Raw genomic sequence first — 17,409 nt, 5'->3', positions numbered from 1 at the left:
AAGTGCGGCCGCCGAGTGCAAGTCTTATTTCAGTCGACGCCACAGTGGACGACTTGCGTGCCGTTGATGATGAAATGATGATGAGGACAACACAACACCCAGTCAACGAGCGGAGAAAATCTCCAACCTGGCCGGCAATAGAACCAGGGCCCGCTTGCATGGGAGACGATCACGTCACTACTCGGCTAAGGAGGCGGAGAATGTTTCTGGGACCACTCTGAAACAATTCTGGACCTATGGGGTGTCGCATTGTCCTCCTGGAATTGCCCAAGTCCGTCGGAATGCACAATGGAAATGAATGGATGCATGCGATCAGACAGGATGCTTACATACGTGTCACCTGTCAGAGTCGTATCTGGATGTATCAGCAGTCCCATAGCACTCCAACTCCACACGCCCCACACCATTACAGAGCTTCCATGAGCTTGGAACAGTCCCCTGCTGACATGCAAGGTCCATGGATTCATGAGATCGTCACCATACTCGTACTCGTCCATCTGCTCGATACAATTTGAAACGATACTCGTCCGACGCGGCAACATGTTTCCAGTCATCAACAGTCCAATGTCAGTGGTGACGGGCCCAGGCGAAGCATAAAGCTTCATGTCGTGCAGTCATCAAGGGTGCACGAGTGGGCTTTCGGCTCCGAAAGGCCATATCGATTATGTTTCGTTGAATGGTTGGCACGCTGACGCCTGTTGATGGCCCGGAATTGAAATGTGCAGCAATTTGCGGAAGGGCTGCACCTCTGTCACGCTGAACGATTCTCTGCAATCACCGTTCATCCCATTCTTGTTGGATCTTTTTCCGGCACCAGCGATGTCGGAGATTTGATTTTTTACCGTACTCCTGATATTCATTTTACACTCATAAAATGGTCGTACGGGAAAATCCGCACTTCATCGCTACCTTGGAGATGCTGTGTCCCATTGCTCGTGCTCCGGCTATAACACCACGTTCGTACTCACTTAAATCTCGGTAAGCTGCCATTGTAGCAGCAGTAACCGATCTACCAACTGCACTAGACACTTGTTGCTTTATAATGGCATTGCCGACCGCTGCGCCGTATTCTGCCTGTTTACTTATCTCTGTATTTGAATACGCATGGCTGTACCTGTTTCTTTGACACTTCAGTGTATTTTGATACAAGCAGTACCTTTGGTCTTACTGCATAGCTTGAGATCTTCGCTTTCAATGTAGGCATCAGTTAATATCATTCGCCATCTATTGGCTGTACTATGCATTACATTGTTAGGTGACCCCTCGGAACAAAGTGAATATCGGTGTCTGTGTTTTCTAGTGAGGAACACAGATCGCAGATGTCATTTGTGGACGCTGTATTCAACCAAGCACATGCAGTGCGACGTCTTAATGCAGGCACGTTGCAAGGGCAGTCTGTTTGATCAAAAGAGGATGAACTTCCGGTCGCGTTGTTGCAGATGCCAACGCCACTAGATGTAGATTGTGGACACTGTACAGAGAGACAGGTTGGACAAGGTTGCTGACGCATTATAACCCCACGTGAAGACCGATATTTGGCCATCTTTGTGTTGTGGCGTCTTACAGATGCCGCCAGAGCACTGCAAGATGATCTCAGTACGGACACTGGAGCCGCTGCATTGTGTCTTATCATATTACAATGGACAGGTTACGAGAAAATACCTTGCACCCAGATTCCCTGTTCGAGTACCCCGCTTGACACGACAACAGCTTGCATCTTGCCTTCAGTTCTGCCGTTCCCATCTCAACTGGAAACTTCGTCACTTGCAAAACGTGTTATTAACGAAGCAGTGCAGATATACTGTGACGCAAGGTGATTGCAGTGTTCGTGTGCGGAGACTCGTGTTGAGAGGTACCTGCCAAGTGTTGTCCAGGAACTTGACAAATTGTTCTCTAATGTCGTGGGCAGGCTACGGTATTGTCTGCCATACAGATCTTGTCGTTGTCCATGGTCGCCTTACCGCCAGGCCGTAAATCCAACCGATCCTGATGGACCATGTTGTGGCTGCTGCATGTATGGTCGTGACTTCTGCAGGACCTCTTATGGGGTCTTACTCAAGAATGGGAATGGATACCACAGGATGACCTCCGTAGAATTATATGGAGAACACAATGTAGGTCTGAGGAAGTGATATATGTTCACCGAGGGCATACCCATTATTGAAGGATGCAGCATGAATTTCTCCACTTCGTTTTCTACACCTGTCGGACATTTCAGTTATTTTTGGGTAATGATGTTTTGCTGTGTACTTAATTTGTGAAAGATAAAGGTATAATTTGGTAACATACCCAGTCCTCAATTATCGGTCAATGGAGTATGGCTGACACCGAAAGTCATGTTCCCCTAATTCCTTTGAACAGTGTAATTCCTGGGCAATTTAATAATCCTCTTTGCCCCTGTACTGACGCAGGCTACAGCCTGTAAGTAGTGCGTCACCAGTCCCTGCTGCCTGCGGCGACCAATGACCTGTTAATACTGCACCCTAGCAGCAGTACATGCTCCCCTCCTCCGGCCTCCTTCTAGAAGATGATTGTCTAGAATAATAACCACCTTTCAGAGAGCTTTCATGTTAGCTAAAGGGTTCATCGATGAGGTGGAACGTGGTTCAAATGGTTCAAATGGCTCTAAGCACTATGGGACTTAACATCTGAGATCATCAGTTCCGCCGCGCGGAATTAGCCCAGCGGTCTGAGGCGCTGCAGTCATGGACTGTGCGGCTGGTCCCGACGGAGGTTCGAGTCCTTCCTCGGGCATGGGTGTGTGTGTTTGTCCTTAGGATAATTTAGGTTAATTAGTGTGTAAGCTTAGGGACTGATGACCTTAGCAGCTAAGTCCCATAAGATTTCACACACATTTGAACAATTTTTTCATCAGTTCCCTAGACTTAAACGTAACTAACCTAAGGACATGACACACATCCATGCCCGAGGCAAGATTTGAACGGGACTGAAGCGCCTAGAACCGCTTGGCCACAGCGGCCGGCGGTGGAAAGTGGTAGGTACATTTTCAGTGTGGTCAGCTCCAGACAACTGTATTTGAACCCTAACGCAAGCCAACCAGATCAGTGAGACAGCAGAATATGACAGGATGCCGCCCGTGTAGGCCCGTACGTCGCCGCCACGGGATCGACAAGTTTCTAGCGACTCAGTCATAATCGGTACAACCGGTAGGGTTTGAGCCTGTGCGACACCATCGTCCACCGTATCGCTGTTGTTCACCAGCAGCAAAGCCGTGTGAAGGTGGCGCTACGATATCAGCATCTGCCACGTCGACATTCACCGAATAAGCAGCCAGCCCCCAGCTGTGTGTATGCACAACAGGCCGTTCGCTACACCTGCCGCTCTGGTGCAGGGACAACACGGGACAAAGCCGAGCCATGCCGTGGACGGCCGTGTGCACAGCACAACATATGTAAGTTGCAGTATTATTTCGATTTTCACTAGTGGAATCGTTGTTTCATGGTATCCTTCGGATTTTCCCGTTCCTAAAGTCCTACTTCCGTTATATCGGGGTTACATACTGTACCAGCATCTGATGAAAATCCAGCAACTGAACCATTAATACCTGTGGTTTGCACCGAGTGCAGGTTATCACTATTTTCAGTTCCGTGCACCGACTCATATCCCGTAGTGCGCTGGTGTGGCACCAAAAAGGGCATTACCCCACCAAGTACCGAGAGTGCTCCTGGCTCAGACATGGGAAACCATAGGTTCTTCGAAAGCTTGGGAGTAGGTCAAATCTATTATGGGGTCTTATTCGAGAATGGGAACGGATACCGTAGAGTTTTCCTGGAAACAGAAATTTTGCAAAGTAGATAGAGTACTGAGTACATCTGGATGAGACTTCTACTACGTGGAATGTGTAATGCGTCAATGTGAACAGTTTACCTTAGTAGGAAACATTGATGTCTTGTACTGCGATATTTTGAATATTTAGTAAAACATACACTGGCAAACATGATATTCTGGGGATCACCAGGGCAGTAGTTAGAATACAATGTTTAGTTCCAAGCCTTAACATACTCTGACGCGCCAAAGAAACTGGTATATGCATGCGTATTCAAATACAGAGATATGTAAACAGGCAGAATATGGCTCTGCGGTCGGCAACGCGTATAAAAGACAAGTGTCTGGCGCAGTTGTTAGATCGGTTACTGCTGCCATAGAGGCAAGTTATCAAGATTTGAGTGAGTCTGAACGTGATGTTATGGTCGGCGCACGAGAAATGAGACACAGCGCCTCCGAGGTACCGATAAAATAGGAATTTTCCCATACGTCCATTTCACGAGTGTGCCGTGTATATCAGGAATCCGGTAGAACATCAAATCTCCGACCTCGCTGTGGCCGGAAAAAGATCCTGCAAGAAAGGGACCAACGACGACAGAAGTGCATCCCTTCCGCAAATAGCTGCAGATTTTAATTCTGGGCCATCAACAAGTGTCAGCGCGCCAATCATTCAACGAAATATCATCGATATGGCCTTTCGGAGCCGAAGGCCCACTCGTGTGTCCTTGATGACTGCACGACACAAAGCTTTACGCCTTGTCTGGGTCCCCCAGCACCGACATTTGACTGTTAATGACTGGAAACATGTTGCCTGGTTGGTCGAGTCTTGCTCAAATTGGATCGAGCCGATGGACATGTAGGAGTATGGAGACAATCTCATGAATCCATGGACCCTGCATGTCAGCAGGAGACTGTTCAAGCTGGTGGAGGCTCTGTAATGGTGATATGGGACCCCGATACGTCTAGATACGACTCTGACAGGTGACACGTACTTAAGCATCTTGTCTGATTGCCTGCATCCATTCGTGTCCATTGTGCATTTCGACGGACTTGGGCAATTCCAGGAGAACAATGCGACACCCCATAGGTCCAGAATTGTTTCAGAGTGGTCCCAGAAACATTCTCCGCCTCCTTAGCCGAGTGGTGACGTGCTCATCTCCCATGCAAGCGGGCCCTGGTTCTATTGCCGGCCAGGTTGGAGATTTTCTCCGCTCGTTGACTGGGTGTTGTGTTGTCCTCATCATCATTTCATCATCAACGGCACGCAAGTCGTCCACTGTGGCGTCGACTGAAATAAGACTTGCACTCGGCGGCCGCACTTCTCCGGATGGGGCCTCCCGGTCAACAACGCCACACGTTCATCTCAAGTGCTCCGGGAACATTCTTCTGAGTTTAAACACTTCCGTTGGCCATCAAATTCTCCAGACAAGGACATTATTGAGCACATATAGATTGCCTTCCAATGTGCTGTTCAGAAGAGATCTCCACCCCCTCGTCCTCCTACGGGTTTATGGACAGACATGTAAGATTCATTGTATCAGTTAACTCCAACACTACTTCAGACAGCAGTCGAGTACATGTCACGCCGTGTTGCGCCACTTCCGCGTGCTCTCGTGGGCTCTACACGATATTAGGCAGGTGTACTAGTTTCTTTGGCTCTTCAGTGTAGACGGAAGGCAATGTAAATGTAAACACTTGGGGGTTCGGCGCTGACGAAGTAGAACATCGGCCAAGTGTCGTAACAATATCGGATGCTTAGAATTTCTTGGCTTTGCACTAAGCGACACTGAGTCAAAGCAGCGATAAGTTCAGACACAGCATGCGAGATGATGCGTGATGGACGTCACGACATCATTAAACCGCTCCAGGTCCCTCAAGATAACGTGAGAATCGTAGCACAAAATTTGCGTACGGTATCTGTCCAGGCTAGAGATTTGACATTACAGGATAACGATTCAGGTATTACGAAAGATTATGAAGTATCAGAGTTGTGCTCAGGAACAGGAGGGTAGCTGAAAAGCAACTGTGACCCAGGAACTAAGTCACTGGTATCGGACAGCTCATGAAAGGGAGCCAGTGGATTAGTCTTTCGGGGTGAGAGGTAAGTGGGAGCTGAGGTATTAAAGTTTTTTATTGACTGAATTGAGTATTTCTCACGACGAGATGATGTTACGATAAATTAGGGTTTTGACTATGTTTTATCATGGGACACGATGAAGTGTGTGCATTATTCAAGTATTTTGAAGATTAAGTTTGTGTTTGGGGTTCTTTGCCATGAAGATGTAATAGATTGTGTTCATTGAGTTATAGAACAATGGTATTTTTTCCCTGTCAATATGTTTGAGAATGCGACCAATAGCAATTCTACGACTGACTCTTTTTCTCTTGTAAATTGGTTTCGTTATTTGCAGTACCATAGTGATAAGGTATAAATATAGTGTACATGTGGATAAACGTAAATGAGTTTGAACAGATCAAGGAGTTTTATTTTGAGCAGCGGAGAGTCCGTGATATTGCTTTTGTAGGTTAACTCGACCCATGATATAACCATATACAAGGAATTTTTATTCGGTGTCAACATATTACGTCTTAGAGATATGTGGTGTATAAGGGGCAGTCAAATGAAAGCGAGACTGTTTATTACTTCAGCAGTAATCACCATAACTGGTAATACATTTATTCCACTGCGAGACACGAAAATCAGTGTCTTCATGGAATAATGTTTGCAGTTACGTATGGTGCTAAGACTGCACCAAGCATGCACCACTTGGTCTGAAGCCAGTCATTGGCCACCAGTGCTTTTCTTCAGGGCACCAAAAATATAGAAGTGGAGAGACCGGGCCTGTATGGAGGATGTGAAAGGCCTGCCCAGCAAAACTTATGCAGCGTATTACAATCAAAGGTGGCGTACATGTTGTTTCTACTACGCTGCAGAAGCTTCGCTGAGAAGTCCTTAGGCATCATCCATGCAGTCCCGATCTCTATTCACGTGATTTCTATACTTTTGGAGTCCTGAAGAAAGACATCCGTGACCGTCGGTCTTGCTTCGGAGGAAGAGGGGCACGCCTGATACAATCACGATTCCGTAGAGTAACAGCAAACAATCATTTTTCCATGAAGGTATGGACTGTTTTGTCTCACAGTGGGATAAATATACTGTTACCGCGGCTACTTTTAAAAAAATCTCTCATTTTCATTTGACTTCCCCTTGTACAAACTACTGCCACAGTACGGCGCCTTACTTATTGGTTCATGTGCCCCAGAGGTTCGCTGCACCTATTGCAGAAACGCGGGCTGACTTCTCGACGGAGGTCCAAACTCATGGTATTGGGTGCTATTTAAACCCTCAGCTTCCAAAGGAAACAGTCGACAGACGAAACTGGCACTACTTGTTATGGACCACCTAACAGTCTTTGGAACAGGTGTAGAAGGATGACTCTGGGAAGTTAAATTGCCAGTCTTCTAATGTCCAGCTACAAAAATGGTTCAAATGGCTCTGAGCACTATGGGACTTAACATCTATGGTCATCAGTCCCCTAGAACTTAGAACTATTTAAACCTAACTAACCTAAGGACAGCACACAACACCCAGCCATCACGAGGCAGAGAAAGTCTCTGACCCCGCCGGGAATCGAACCCGGGAACCCGGGCGTGGGAAGCGAGAACGCTACCGCACGACCACGAGATGCGGGCGTCCAGCTACATCTTGCAGGTGTATCCTAACACGTGAAACCATCCAGGTTCATACGAAGATTAGTTTTTCAAGGAATTCGTCAACTTGGTGATATTTTGTAAATTTTTAATGCAAGTGGGTAATAACTCGCAGAAATCGAGCAAAAGGAATATTTATCAGCATCGTCAATTTCTTATCTTCGGGTGTCTTCACATTATATATAAAATTGATTTGCGCATTTGCGTATTAATTAGTTACAAAATTTTCTGAATTAATGTTTGGTCTCCGAAATATTTTCTGATTTACAGAGAGCGTGTATAAGGAATTGAAAGAACAATCAGAAGTAGATTCTCATTTTTAGTCGAAAAGATAGGCAACGAGACCTGCCGCCATGGATATGAGCCAGAAATCAAGCAAAGATGTGGCTCATGGTAGTGAAGAGGTGTTAATGTGCCAGGCGGTAGTATAGAATTACTGCAGTAAGATACGACAACATAAGGACGTGACAAAACTCCTTTCTGCTGAAAGGAGTTATCATGCCTGGACGTTCCCATGATCACACCGTAAATGAAAATTGCCTGATATGTTATTGGAAGCCAGCTTTATCACTACGACTGAAGAAAGTGAACCAGACGAGAACTACTGCAACGACGATGTTGGTTTGCTTTTTCATCATGAATTTATTCCCCAAGGTATACCCTTAATCCGGTATTGCTAACTTCAACTGCTAAAACGAATGTCTGCACTTGAATGACCGCCTATAGACTTCACCACGACAGGCTTTCAGTCACACACTGACGAGAGTCGGGCTGGTTTTGATCAAAACCGTCCGCAGCTCGTGGTCGTGCGGTAGCGTTCTCGCTTCCCACGCCCGGGTTCCCGTGTTCGATTCCCGGCGGGGTCAGGGATTTTCTCTGCCTCGTGATGACTGGGTGTTGTGTGCTGTCCTTAGGTTAGTTAGGTTTAAATAGTTCTAAGTTCTAGGGGGCTGATGACCATAGCTGTTAAGCCCCATAGTGCTCAGAGCCATTTTTTGATCAAAACCAAAATGACAACGTTTTCACAGCCATTCTAAGCACTAAATCTATCCACGTCTGACTGATGTTCCCTGGAATGAATTGGGTCCCGAGAGGGAAGCGCGTTCTGAAAATAGAATGGAGTGAAACAGAAATTGATCGATATGCCATAAAGTTTGGACAAATTTGAGAACTATTTCCATCAGTGAGTGACACTGTTTCGAATGTTATACATTTTTGAAAATTTACTAAATTTACTGTGAAATACGATAAGTGTAACTGAATAATTCTCTTCTCTGTAGAGCCACACAGTTCATCAGACCCTTCTCTGCTAATGCGAATCGTGGTAGCGAAGAGGTGTTTACGTGCCACAGGATGGTAAGGAATTAGTGAAGTAAGATGTGACAATATGAAGGCTGACAGAATAGGAGAAAGGAGTTATCTATCACGTTTGGACCTGGCCGTGATCACACGGTAAATGAAAATTGCCCTATCTTTTAGTGTATCAAAGCCGACTGTCCAGCATAGCTACAGGGAATCGTATACCACTCGCGCCCGTGTAATACGGCATACGAACAATGGTCTTAGAGAGATTATAACCAACAGGGACTGGAGACGAGTGTCACGCATTGTCAGTGATAGTCGGGTTTAAAACCGACGAATCGCCTCTGTCGTTGAACGTAGATCCACCTGAACCAGTTTTCGAGCTAGCGTTGCCAAGGGAACTACATGCAATGGGTGTTTGGAGTCGTATACCTCGCAAAAGGCCGCTGTACCTCTTCAGTGGGCCGGACAGCATAGAAACTGAAAGGTAGTTGGCTGGAGACACTTAGTGTGGTCGAAAATTTGTCTCGTTTCAAGAAATCTAAGGCACTCAGTGTACAGATGGCTAAACGGGGTTTTGACACACTGTGTGTGGAGGCTGCATTTCAGGCCAGAGGTGGTTTTGTGATGTTTTCGGCGTGTTGTTTGTTCAAGACTGTCTGTGACAAAGCATTTCCATTTCTTCTACATCTCGTTCGGCGCGCTTAACGAATTTTGTAGCTATGTCAACTGTGACTTCTCTGACATTTGCAACTGGCCGTATCTCATTCATTTGGTTGCCCTTTTATTTCTTGTGGTGTCGTCCCGTCCCTAGTGTTGAACGAAACAAAACTAATATGCGTCGATCTGAACTTCACCACCTTCTCCCTTGCAGGTGGCTATCCTGGCACCGCTGGTGGAGGCCTTCGTCAACCTGAACGCGTTGTACCTGGGCCTGATGGTGCTGACGAGTGCGCGCTTCTCCAGCCTCAATTCGCGATTCGCTGCCATCTCTAAAGAGATGGACGGCAGTGGCCGTCTTGCCACCGCAGAGCTGGCGCGCTGTGTGGCGCAGCACGTACACCTGTTACGGTTAGTACTGTCTCGCTGTACGTATCATTACTGTCCCCTTATAACTCTCCCATAAAGTACACTGTGGGCAAATCAAATTCCATTAATATGTACGACAGAAAATAACGAAATTTTGCGCTTTTACAGTACAGTCTATTACATCAGCCATGCACCTTACCGAGTAGAGTGGCTTGCATGTTTCAGTGATACATATAGCCGTACATATATGCAAACTGTAACGGACATGGTGTCAGTGGAGAGGCCAGACTAACCTATGGTTCCTGAAGAGCGGCAGCTGCCTTTTCAGTCGTTACAGCGAAAGAGTCTGACGGCTGACTGACCCCATCTTGTAATACTAGGCAATATGGATTTGATATAATACTAATGCGACTGAATGAAATCAAGTGGAAGCTGCAGACATTATTTTTCCCAAGGGCATGCAGCTCTGCTATATGGTTAAATAATGACGACATCCTCTTTGGTAAAATATTCTGGAGGTAAAATGGTCCCCCATACGAACATGCAGGTGGCAACTGCTTCACATGAAGTCATCATCAGGAAAATGAAAACTTGCATTTTACGATTTGGAGTGTGGAATGTCAGATCCCTTAATCAGGTAGGTAAGCTAGACAATTTAAAAAGGAAATGTATAGATTGATGATAGATCTGGTGGGAACTATTGAACTGCAGTGGCAGGAGGATAGAGAGAGCATCAACATGTTCCGTTAGTACAGGTTGCATACATTCAGGAGCAGCCCCCAAACCCCAACCCTCAGATGGTGTCAAGGGTTTCCCCCCTCTGGCACATGGATCCCCTCCCCTGCCCTTCCCATCCCTTCCCTTTCCTCCTCCAACTCACCACACCCCACCCCACCCTACACAATCGCTCACTCCCCTTCATCCCCTCCCTGCACTCCCTCCTCTACCCCCTCTCCCTCCCTTCCCTTCCTCTCTCCTCCCCACCCTTCCTCTCCCATCCCCTCCACGCTCATCCCTGTAAATGGTGGGGAACTGAAAGTTTGTCAGAAAATTTAAAAAAATGGCGGCAAATTCAAAAAATGGTGGGAAATTCAAATTTATTGGCGGGAATCTCATATCTTGTGTGTTCACCTCGAGTTTCAGAGACCAAATAACCTAGTTCACAACACCACCACCAAAGGGCGCTGTTGGCCCTCCCCCACTCCCCTCTCTCCTGTGGTAGATTGTTTATTTAACCAATTTGAGTTGCCATTGATCGAGCAATCGAGCACTAGACAGTAGCTCTGTCAAGTTTTATCAATAACTGTTGGATGTGAGTGGATGTTTTCGTTATTAAAGTGGCACTGGAGAGTTTCTCCAGCCTCTCTAGCCGATAGTCTTGCATGGATAGGATGGGTGGCTGATGATAATAATAATAATAACAATAGTACAGAAAACTATCAATAAAGTACAGAGGAGTAGCCTCCTGTCGATCTACAAGAAAATACCTGCTGGATCTGAAGAGTTTATTTTCGCCATTAATCAAGTACTAGAGAGTCGCTTCAGCTAATCTAGCCGATAGCTTTATATGAGAAGGATGGCTAATAATGATAGGAAAGTAAGTTAACACTGAAGTACAGGGGAGTAGCCTCCTGCCGATCTACTAGTGAATAGATGTTGATTTGAAGAACATAAGGATGGATAATAATAATATTAAAACAGTGACCCACTGTCCCACTGTACCTGTACCTTCTTCTTTATTGTAATCTCATTCCCTGGGCCCATATGGGCAGGGAACGTCTGTCAGCGCCACAATACGCCGCTCGTCAGCCAAGAGACAACAAAATTATTAAGAAATATGAAAAAAAACGCATAAAAAGGCGATAAGAAAGGAAACATAAGATCATAATAGGAGGTAAGACAATGGCAGTTAAAATAGGGGCTAACATGGAGACATATATTGTGTGACACAATTAAAAAAGGTCCACATAAAGATAAAATACAATGAAGTCACAATCACAAAATAAAATTTGCCACATTATTAAAAAGCCACACCAGAACAATGGCACTTCAAAACCACTTCACGAGACAGAGCACACATGACAAAGATTAAAAACTGCTGGGAGGGACCTGCTGAATAGAGGGGAGAGGAGAGTGAAGCGGGGGAGGGGGCCTGGAGAGGGTGGGATGAAGAAATGCGGTCAAGTGGCGTCCCAAGGGGCAGGAGACAGGCCGGGCGGGAGGGGAATGCAAGCCAGAAGGGAGTGCAGAGACCTGAAAGGAATTCGCTGGAAAGGTAGTGTGCATAGGATAGAGGAAAAACTCGCTCAGGCGAAGAGAAAAGGAGGGAAGAGGGAGCCCTGAGGAGGAGGAATGTTGAGGTTAAAGTTGGTAGGAGGGATAGATACCAGGGCGAAGCTCATCACCTGGGAGGGGTAAAGGAGGTGGAGGGTGTGGAATGGAGACAGGGTAGGCAATAGGCGGGGGTAGGGGATAGGAAACACCAGGGGGTGAGGGAGATCGAGTCTGTGGATGATGTACAGGGTGCGGATGTGGGAAGGAGAAGATGTGGGAAGGGAATGAGGTCATTTAGAATCCGTGTTGGGGATAGGAGGCAGATATGGAAAGTGAGGAGGAGTGCATGGCATTCGAGGATTTCGAGGGCTTTATAGAATCTGGGTGGGGTGGAAATCCAGGTGATACTGGCATAGCAAAGGATGGGGTGGATCAAGGATTTGTAGGTGCAAAGGATGGTGGAAGGATCCAGTTCCCATGTCCGGCTGGACAGGAGTTTCAGGAGGCAGAGTCTGTTGTGGGCTTTGTGTCGGATCATAAGGAGATGGGGAGTCCAGATGAGGTGATGGTCGAGGGGGAGGCCAAGGTATTTCAGGGTAGATGTGAGTTGGATAGGATGAGCATAAACGGTAAGGTGAAAGTTGTGGAACTGGAAGGAGGGGGTGGTCTATCCTATGATGACTGCCTGGGTCTTGGAAGGGTTGATATGAAGGAGCCACTGGTGAACCAAGCTGTGAATTGGTCGAGGTAGGTCTGAAAGGGTACATTGGGACCATTGATGGGAAAATAGAGTGCCATGGAGACGGTGTCATCAGCAAATTGGAGGAGGTAAACAGGTAGAACAGGTCTGGGCATATTTACAGTATACAGGAAATAGAGGCGAGGGGGAAAAGACACAACCTTGGGGGACACCCGTAGTGGGATAACACATATGGGAGTTGGTATTTTGAATAGTGACATAGGAGGGATGACAGGAGAGTATGGAAGCAATGAGATGGACAAAATTGATAGGAAGGTCGTAGGCCTGGGGTTTAAAGAGAAGCCCGCAATGCCATACACAGTCATAGGCGTTCTGGAGGTCGAGGGAAACAAAGATAGTGGAATGATGGGATTTAAGTTGGAGGGAATGAAGACTGATAAGGTTAAGGTGGAGAAGGAGGGCTGGAAGCCACAAGGTGGAGAAGGAGGGTATGGAAGCCACACTGGGTAAGGGGAAGGAGGCGGTGTTGACCGAGGTGGTGATGAGTACTACAGGAGAGATAGACTTGAAGACCTTACTGAACACGGAGGTGAGGCACATGGGACGATAGGAAGAGGTGTCATAGGGGGTTTGTTGAGTTTAAGGGACAGCAGGACGCGGGAAATCTTCCACAGTTCAGGATAAAAGCTGGTAGAGAGGATGACGGTATACAAAGTAGCAAGAACAGCCAGGAATGAGTGGGGGAGTAGGCAGTAGGTAACACAGTCATGACCAGGAGCAGTGTTGTGTTTGGAGTGGAGTATGAGTTTGACATCATATGCTGTAATGGGAGTGTTTAAATCTGAGGGGGGCAACTCATACAAGTACTGGAAACTAGGGGCGAGTGGCAGAACAGAGGTATCAGTGTGTTCAAGGACTGTGGGAAAAAGGGAGTAGTCAAAATGGGGATTATCAGATATGGAGACCTCGGAGAGGTGGGAAGAAAAATAGTTAGGCTTACTGAGGTTGTTAGGGAAGGGGCAGTCGTCGTGGCAAAGGGGGTAATGTGGGGCAGGATGACTACAAGTAAGGTGATGGAAGGCAGACTAGCACTTGGAGAAATTTACAGGGAGGGTGGTGTTGAGCGGTGTATGTGCCTGGCGCCAGTCCCGGCGTTTCTCCACTGTTAAGAGGTTGCATACATGTTATTGTAATTGCTGGTGGCAGAGAAGTGTATCTCAGTCACGGGTGCAGAGGAAGGGTGGTAGAGCCTATGGGGTTTGTGGAGAAGGACAGCCTGTGGAGGAAGAGTTGGGTGGTGAGGGTGGATAAGTTTGGTGGGAACGTGGGCTCCACAGCATCAGTGATGGTCTTCTGAAGGATGGATGAGGCATGGGTGATGTCAGCGGCTGGCTTTCGAACTGGGTGGCAATGGATTTGTAACCTCCCCCTCACTTATCGACCTTTATGACAGTGAAAAATTAAACCGCGTGTACCTAATGGAAATTTGGGAAAAGCAATCGTCACCGAAGTTAATTTGTCGGTAAAGAGGGAGGAAAGGGTTACATCTAAATGAAAGGAAAAATGCAAATGAAACTGGTGGAAATTAATTTTGAAAAAGGGTAAAGTTAATAAAGAAAGTAAATGTGTGGCCGTTACGTTAACAATTAACTAGCGGTAATTAGATATTTGAGATTTGGGGGAAATTACAGTCGCCAGTCCTAAGGACAATTACTATAGTAACTGAAAAAGAAAGGTTACTACACATATAATTAGCACTAGAAGTGTGGCAACTGAAGGTTGATACGTGTAGTGTGAAAACAGAAAGTTTGTCAGAAGTAATAAATTTCGCTACACTCTGACTTAATTTAGCAAAAGAATTAATAAAACCGGAAAATCGAAAGTTAATTTAGTGACTGAAGTTAATAGTGAGCTTTCTCTCTGAAGCACATCGAATTTCAGTAAAATACGGTTAGTCTTGGACTACCTCAACAATCATTTCAAAAGCTGCTTGAATCTACGCAATTTAGAAATAAGAGATTTAACTTTGAACTTGAATTAAATGATTTTGAACAATTAACAATAGTAAAATTCAGTACGTACCAAGCTGAGCTGCAGTCACAGGTAAGCTAAAATACGGTAACAAAACTCGCACTCTTAATTTGTGCATGTGTAAAATAAATATTGTAGCCAGCTATGAATACCTTAACTGAACTTTGAAATTAAAGCAGTGAAATCGAATGATGCTGGCGTTTGAATTTCAACGACACTCGGGTTCATTCCGGAAAAGGAAGGGACCCTGCTTGGTAATTCAATTGGGACAATGAGCAACAAAGGTTCATGCTACGTTGCTGTAATTTAGTTATGAAAATGGAACAGTTTGTAAAGCTGAGGTCTGCCGTACAGTTCTAAAACTTTACGTGCTTCCAGTCTTCCTTGTTGGTTGACTGAAGGTTTGAAGCCGTCGATCGAGTAGGTGGCGACTGTCACTCATTGTCGGCCGTCGCTGTTGCAGAAGCTGGATGTTGGTGCGCCTTCTTCTCGACACAGTCTCCAGCCGAAACAGGCTCTTGATGTGTGCCAGCTAACGCTTCCCGTCCGCGACACCGTGTCAGAAACCATCATAGCAATTACATGCTGCCAAGCCCCGAAAGCGCGGCAACTCACGGAAGCGTCACACAACACACCTGCTCCACTGCACTACTCCAGCCAGACTCCCTCTGCTCTGCCCGCACTCCACGCGGCAGAGTTAACACTACCAAAGATCCTAAACACTTTCGCTCTCCACACGACCTATCGATGTATTCGTTCGATAGTATAGTTTTCCCTAGGCCAGACCCAGCGTATAAACACAAATAATATTCACAAAACAAACCAATTATACATCGACATAAATGCATATATATCCAAATTGTAAAACAATTACAATATACAAAGACACAGAAATGTTATATCTTCAGGTAACAAAATAAGGAAAAAAATTTGCGGTGCAATAGATGGAAATAGGAGGATATGCATTTCTGGCGTTACAGATTCCCAGTTGGCATCCCAGTTGGCTATGCAGTAGTCATGGACGAACTTGAAGGGGCATCAGGGTGGAGTGCAGGAGGTGGGTGATGGGCTGAGGAGATGGTAAGGAGTGGGAAGTGGTCACTGCCAATAGGGTCTCTGACTTCTGTGGCAATATGATGAAGGCGCTTGGGGGAAGTGAGGATGACATCGGGGGTGGCTTTTGGATTGGGTGTGCCATGGGAGGGAAACAAGATCACCTTGGATGGTAGCAAGGAATTGATGCCACCACCAAAGGGTGGCAGGATCACAGCTGTGGATGTTGAGGTCTCAGGAAGTCACATAGGTGGAAGAAGGTGTGGTCATCATGGGAGATGAATTTGTAGGGAAGAGCAGCAGCTGGACAGACATGGATTGTGGCTCAAGTGAAAGTGAGGGAGGGAAAAACCACGCTGAGGATGAGGTGTTCAGTCAGGTCATTGAGAAGGGGTTGTGGCCAGACAGGGATATGCTTGAGGTGGCCAATAGTGACCCCAACTCATGCTAGGGGAAGGTGATCGTCTGTGCAGTGGAGAAGGTAGGAAGAGGTGCAGACACATGGTGAGGTTGGAGGAAGGTTTCATTAAGGATGAAGGAGTCGACAGGGTATGCATGAAGAGGTATTTGTTGACAGGTGGCGGTGGTGGTGGTTAGTGTTTAACGTCCCGTCGACAACGAGGTCATTAGAGACAGAGCTCAAGCTCGGGTTAGGAAAGGATTGGGAAGGAAATCGGCCGTGCCCTTTCAAAGGAACCATCCCGTCATTTGCCTGAAATGATTTAGGGAAATCACGGAAAACCTAAATCAAGATGGCCAGAGATGGGATTGAACTGTCGTCCTCCTGAATGCGAGTCCAGTGTGCTAACCACTGCGCCACCTCGCTCGGTTTTGTTGACAGGGAGGGAGCGAATGTCTTGGTGTAGGAGGCGATACTGTTGGCACACCAGTTTGGGAAAGGGGTAAGGGAGTGGAGGGAGGAGGAGAGATGCTTAAATGAGGGTGCTGAGATGGGTAAAGGTGAAGTGGGCCGGGCTATGGGAGCATGGGGTGTAGGCGTTCAAATGAAAGATGGAATGGGTGACAAGGAAGAGCTCCTGAGAGGTGTGGGGGCGTTGGAAGCAGGGGATGTTCTTTAGGATGATGGTGAGGGAACGGATGATGTCTTTGGCCATAGGAGGCGGGCAGGGGAAATTGTTACGTTGGTTGGGCTGATCGATGGGCTGAATGGCAACGATAAGCTCGGCATTGATGACTGTGGTGCAGCAGGCAGTGACATGGGAGGGCAAAGCAGGGCAAGTGGGGAGTGGGGGAAATTTGTCCTGATGGGTGGTGGCAGTGGGAGTGGGGCAGGAGCATGAGTGGGAGTAGGAGGAGGAGCAGGAGCAGGGGCAGGAGCAGGAACAGTATACAGGTGGGGATACAGTGCAAGGGAGGAGATAGAAGGGGAGGGGACTGTGAGGAGGGAAGGCAGAGCATGTGGAGGAGGCCCATAGGTGGCACTCCAGGAGGTAATGCAGAGCGCAGGGGAATGGGATGGGGTAGGGGAGATGTAAATGATTGTGATGATGGGGTTCTCCATG

General features: G+C 46.8%; 1 protein-coding gene across 1 annotated transcript in view; it reads left to right on the top strand.

The window, feature by feature from the left end:
* LOC124775731 (odorant receptor Or2-like) overlaps positions 1–17,409 on the top strand; it is a 102,887-nt gene that overhangs the window by 27,163 nt on the left and 58,315 nt on the right. The window contains exon 3 of the mRNA XM_047250559.1: positions 9,674–9,870. Within this exon, the coding sequence (XP_047106515.1) occupies positions 9,674–9,870 (197 nt within the window). The remainder of the gene's footprint in view (positions 1–9,673; positions 9,871–17,409) is intronic.

The sequence above is a fragment of the Schistocerca piceifrons genome, chromosome 2 (genome assembly GCF_021461385.2).
Source record: "Schistocerca piceifrons isolate TAMUIC-IGC-003096 chromosome 2, iqSchPice1.1, whole genome shotgun sequence".
In the NCBI taxonomy this organism is placed as follows: Eukaryota; Metazoa; Arthropoda; class Insecta; order Orthoptera; family Acrididae; genus Schistocerca; species Schistocerca piceifrons.
Note: the sequence above shows the minus strand (reverse complement) of the source record. Positions and strands in the feature narration are given on the sequence as shown.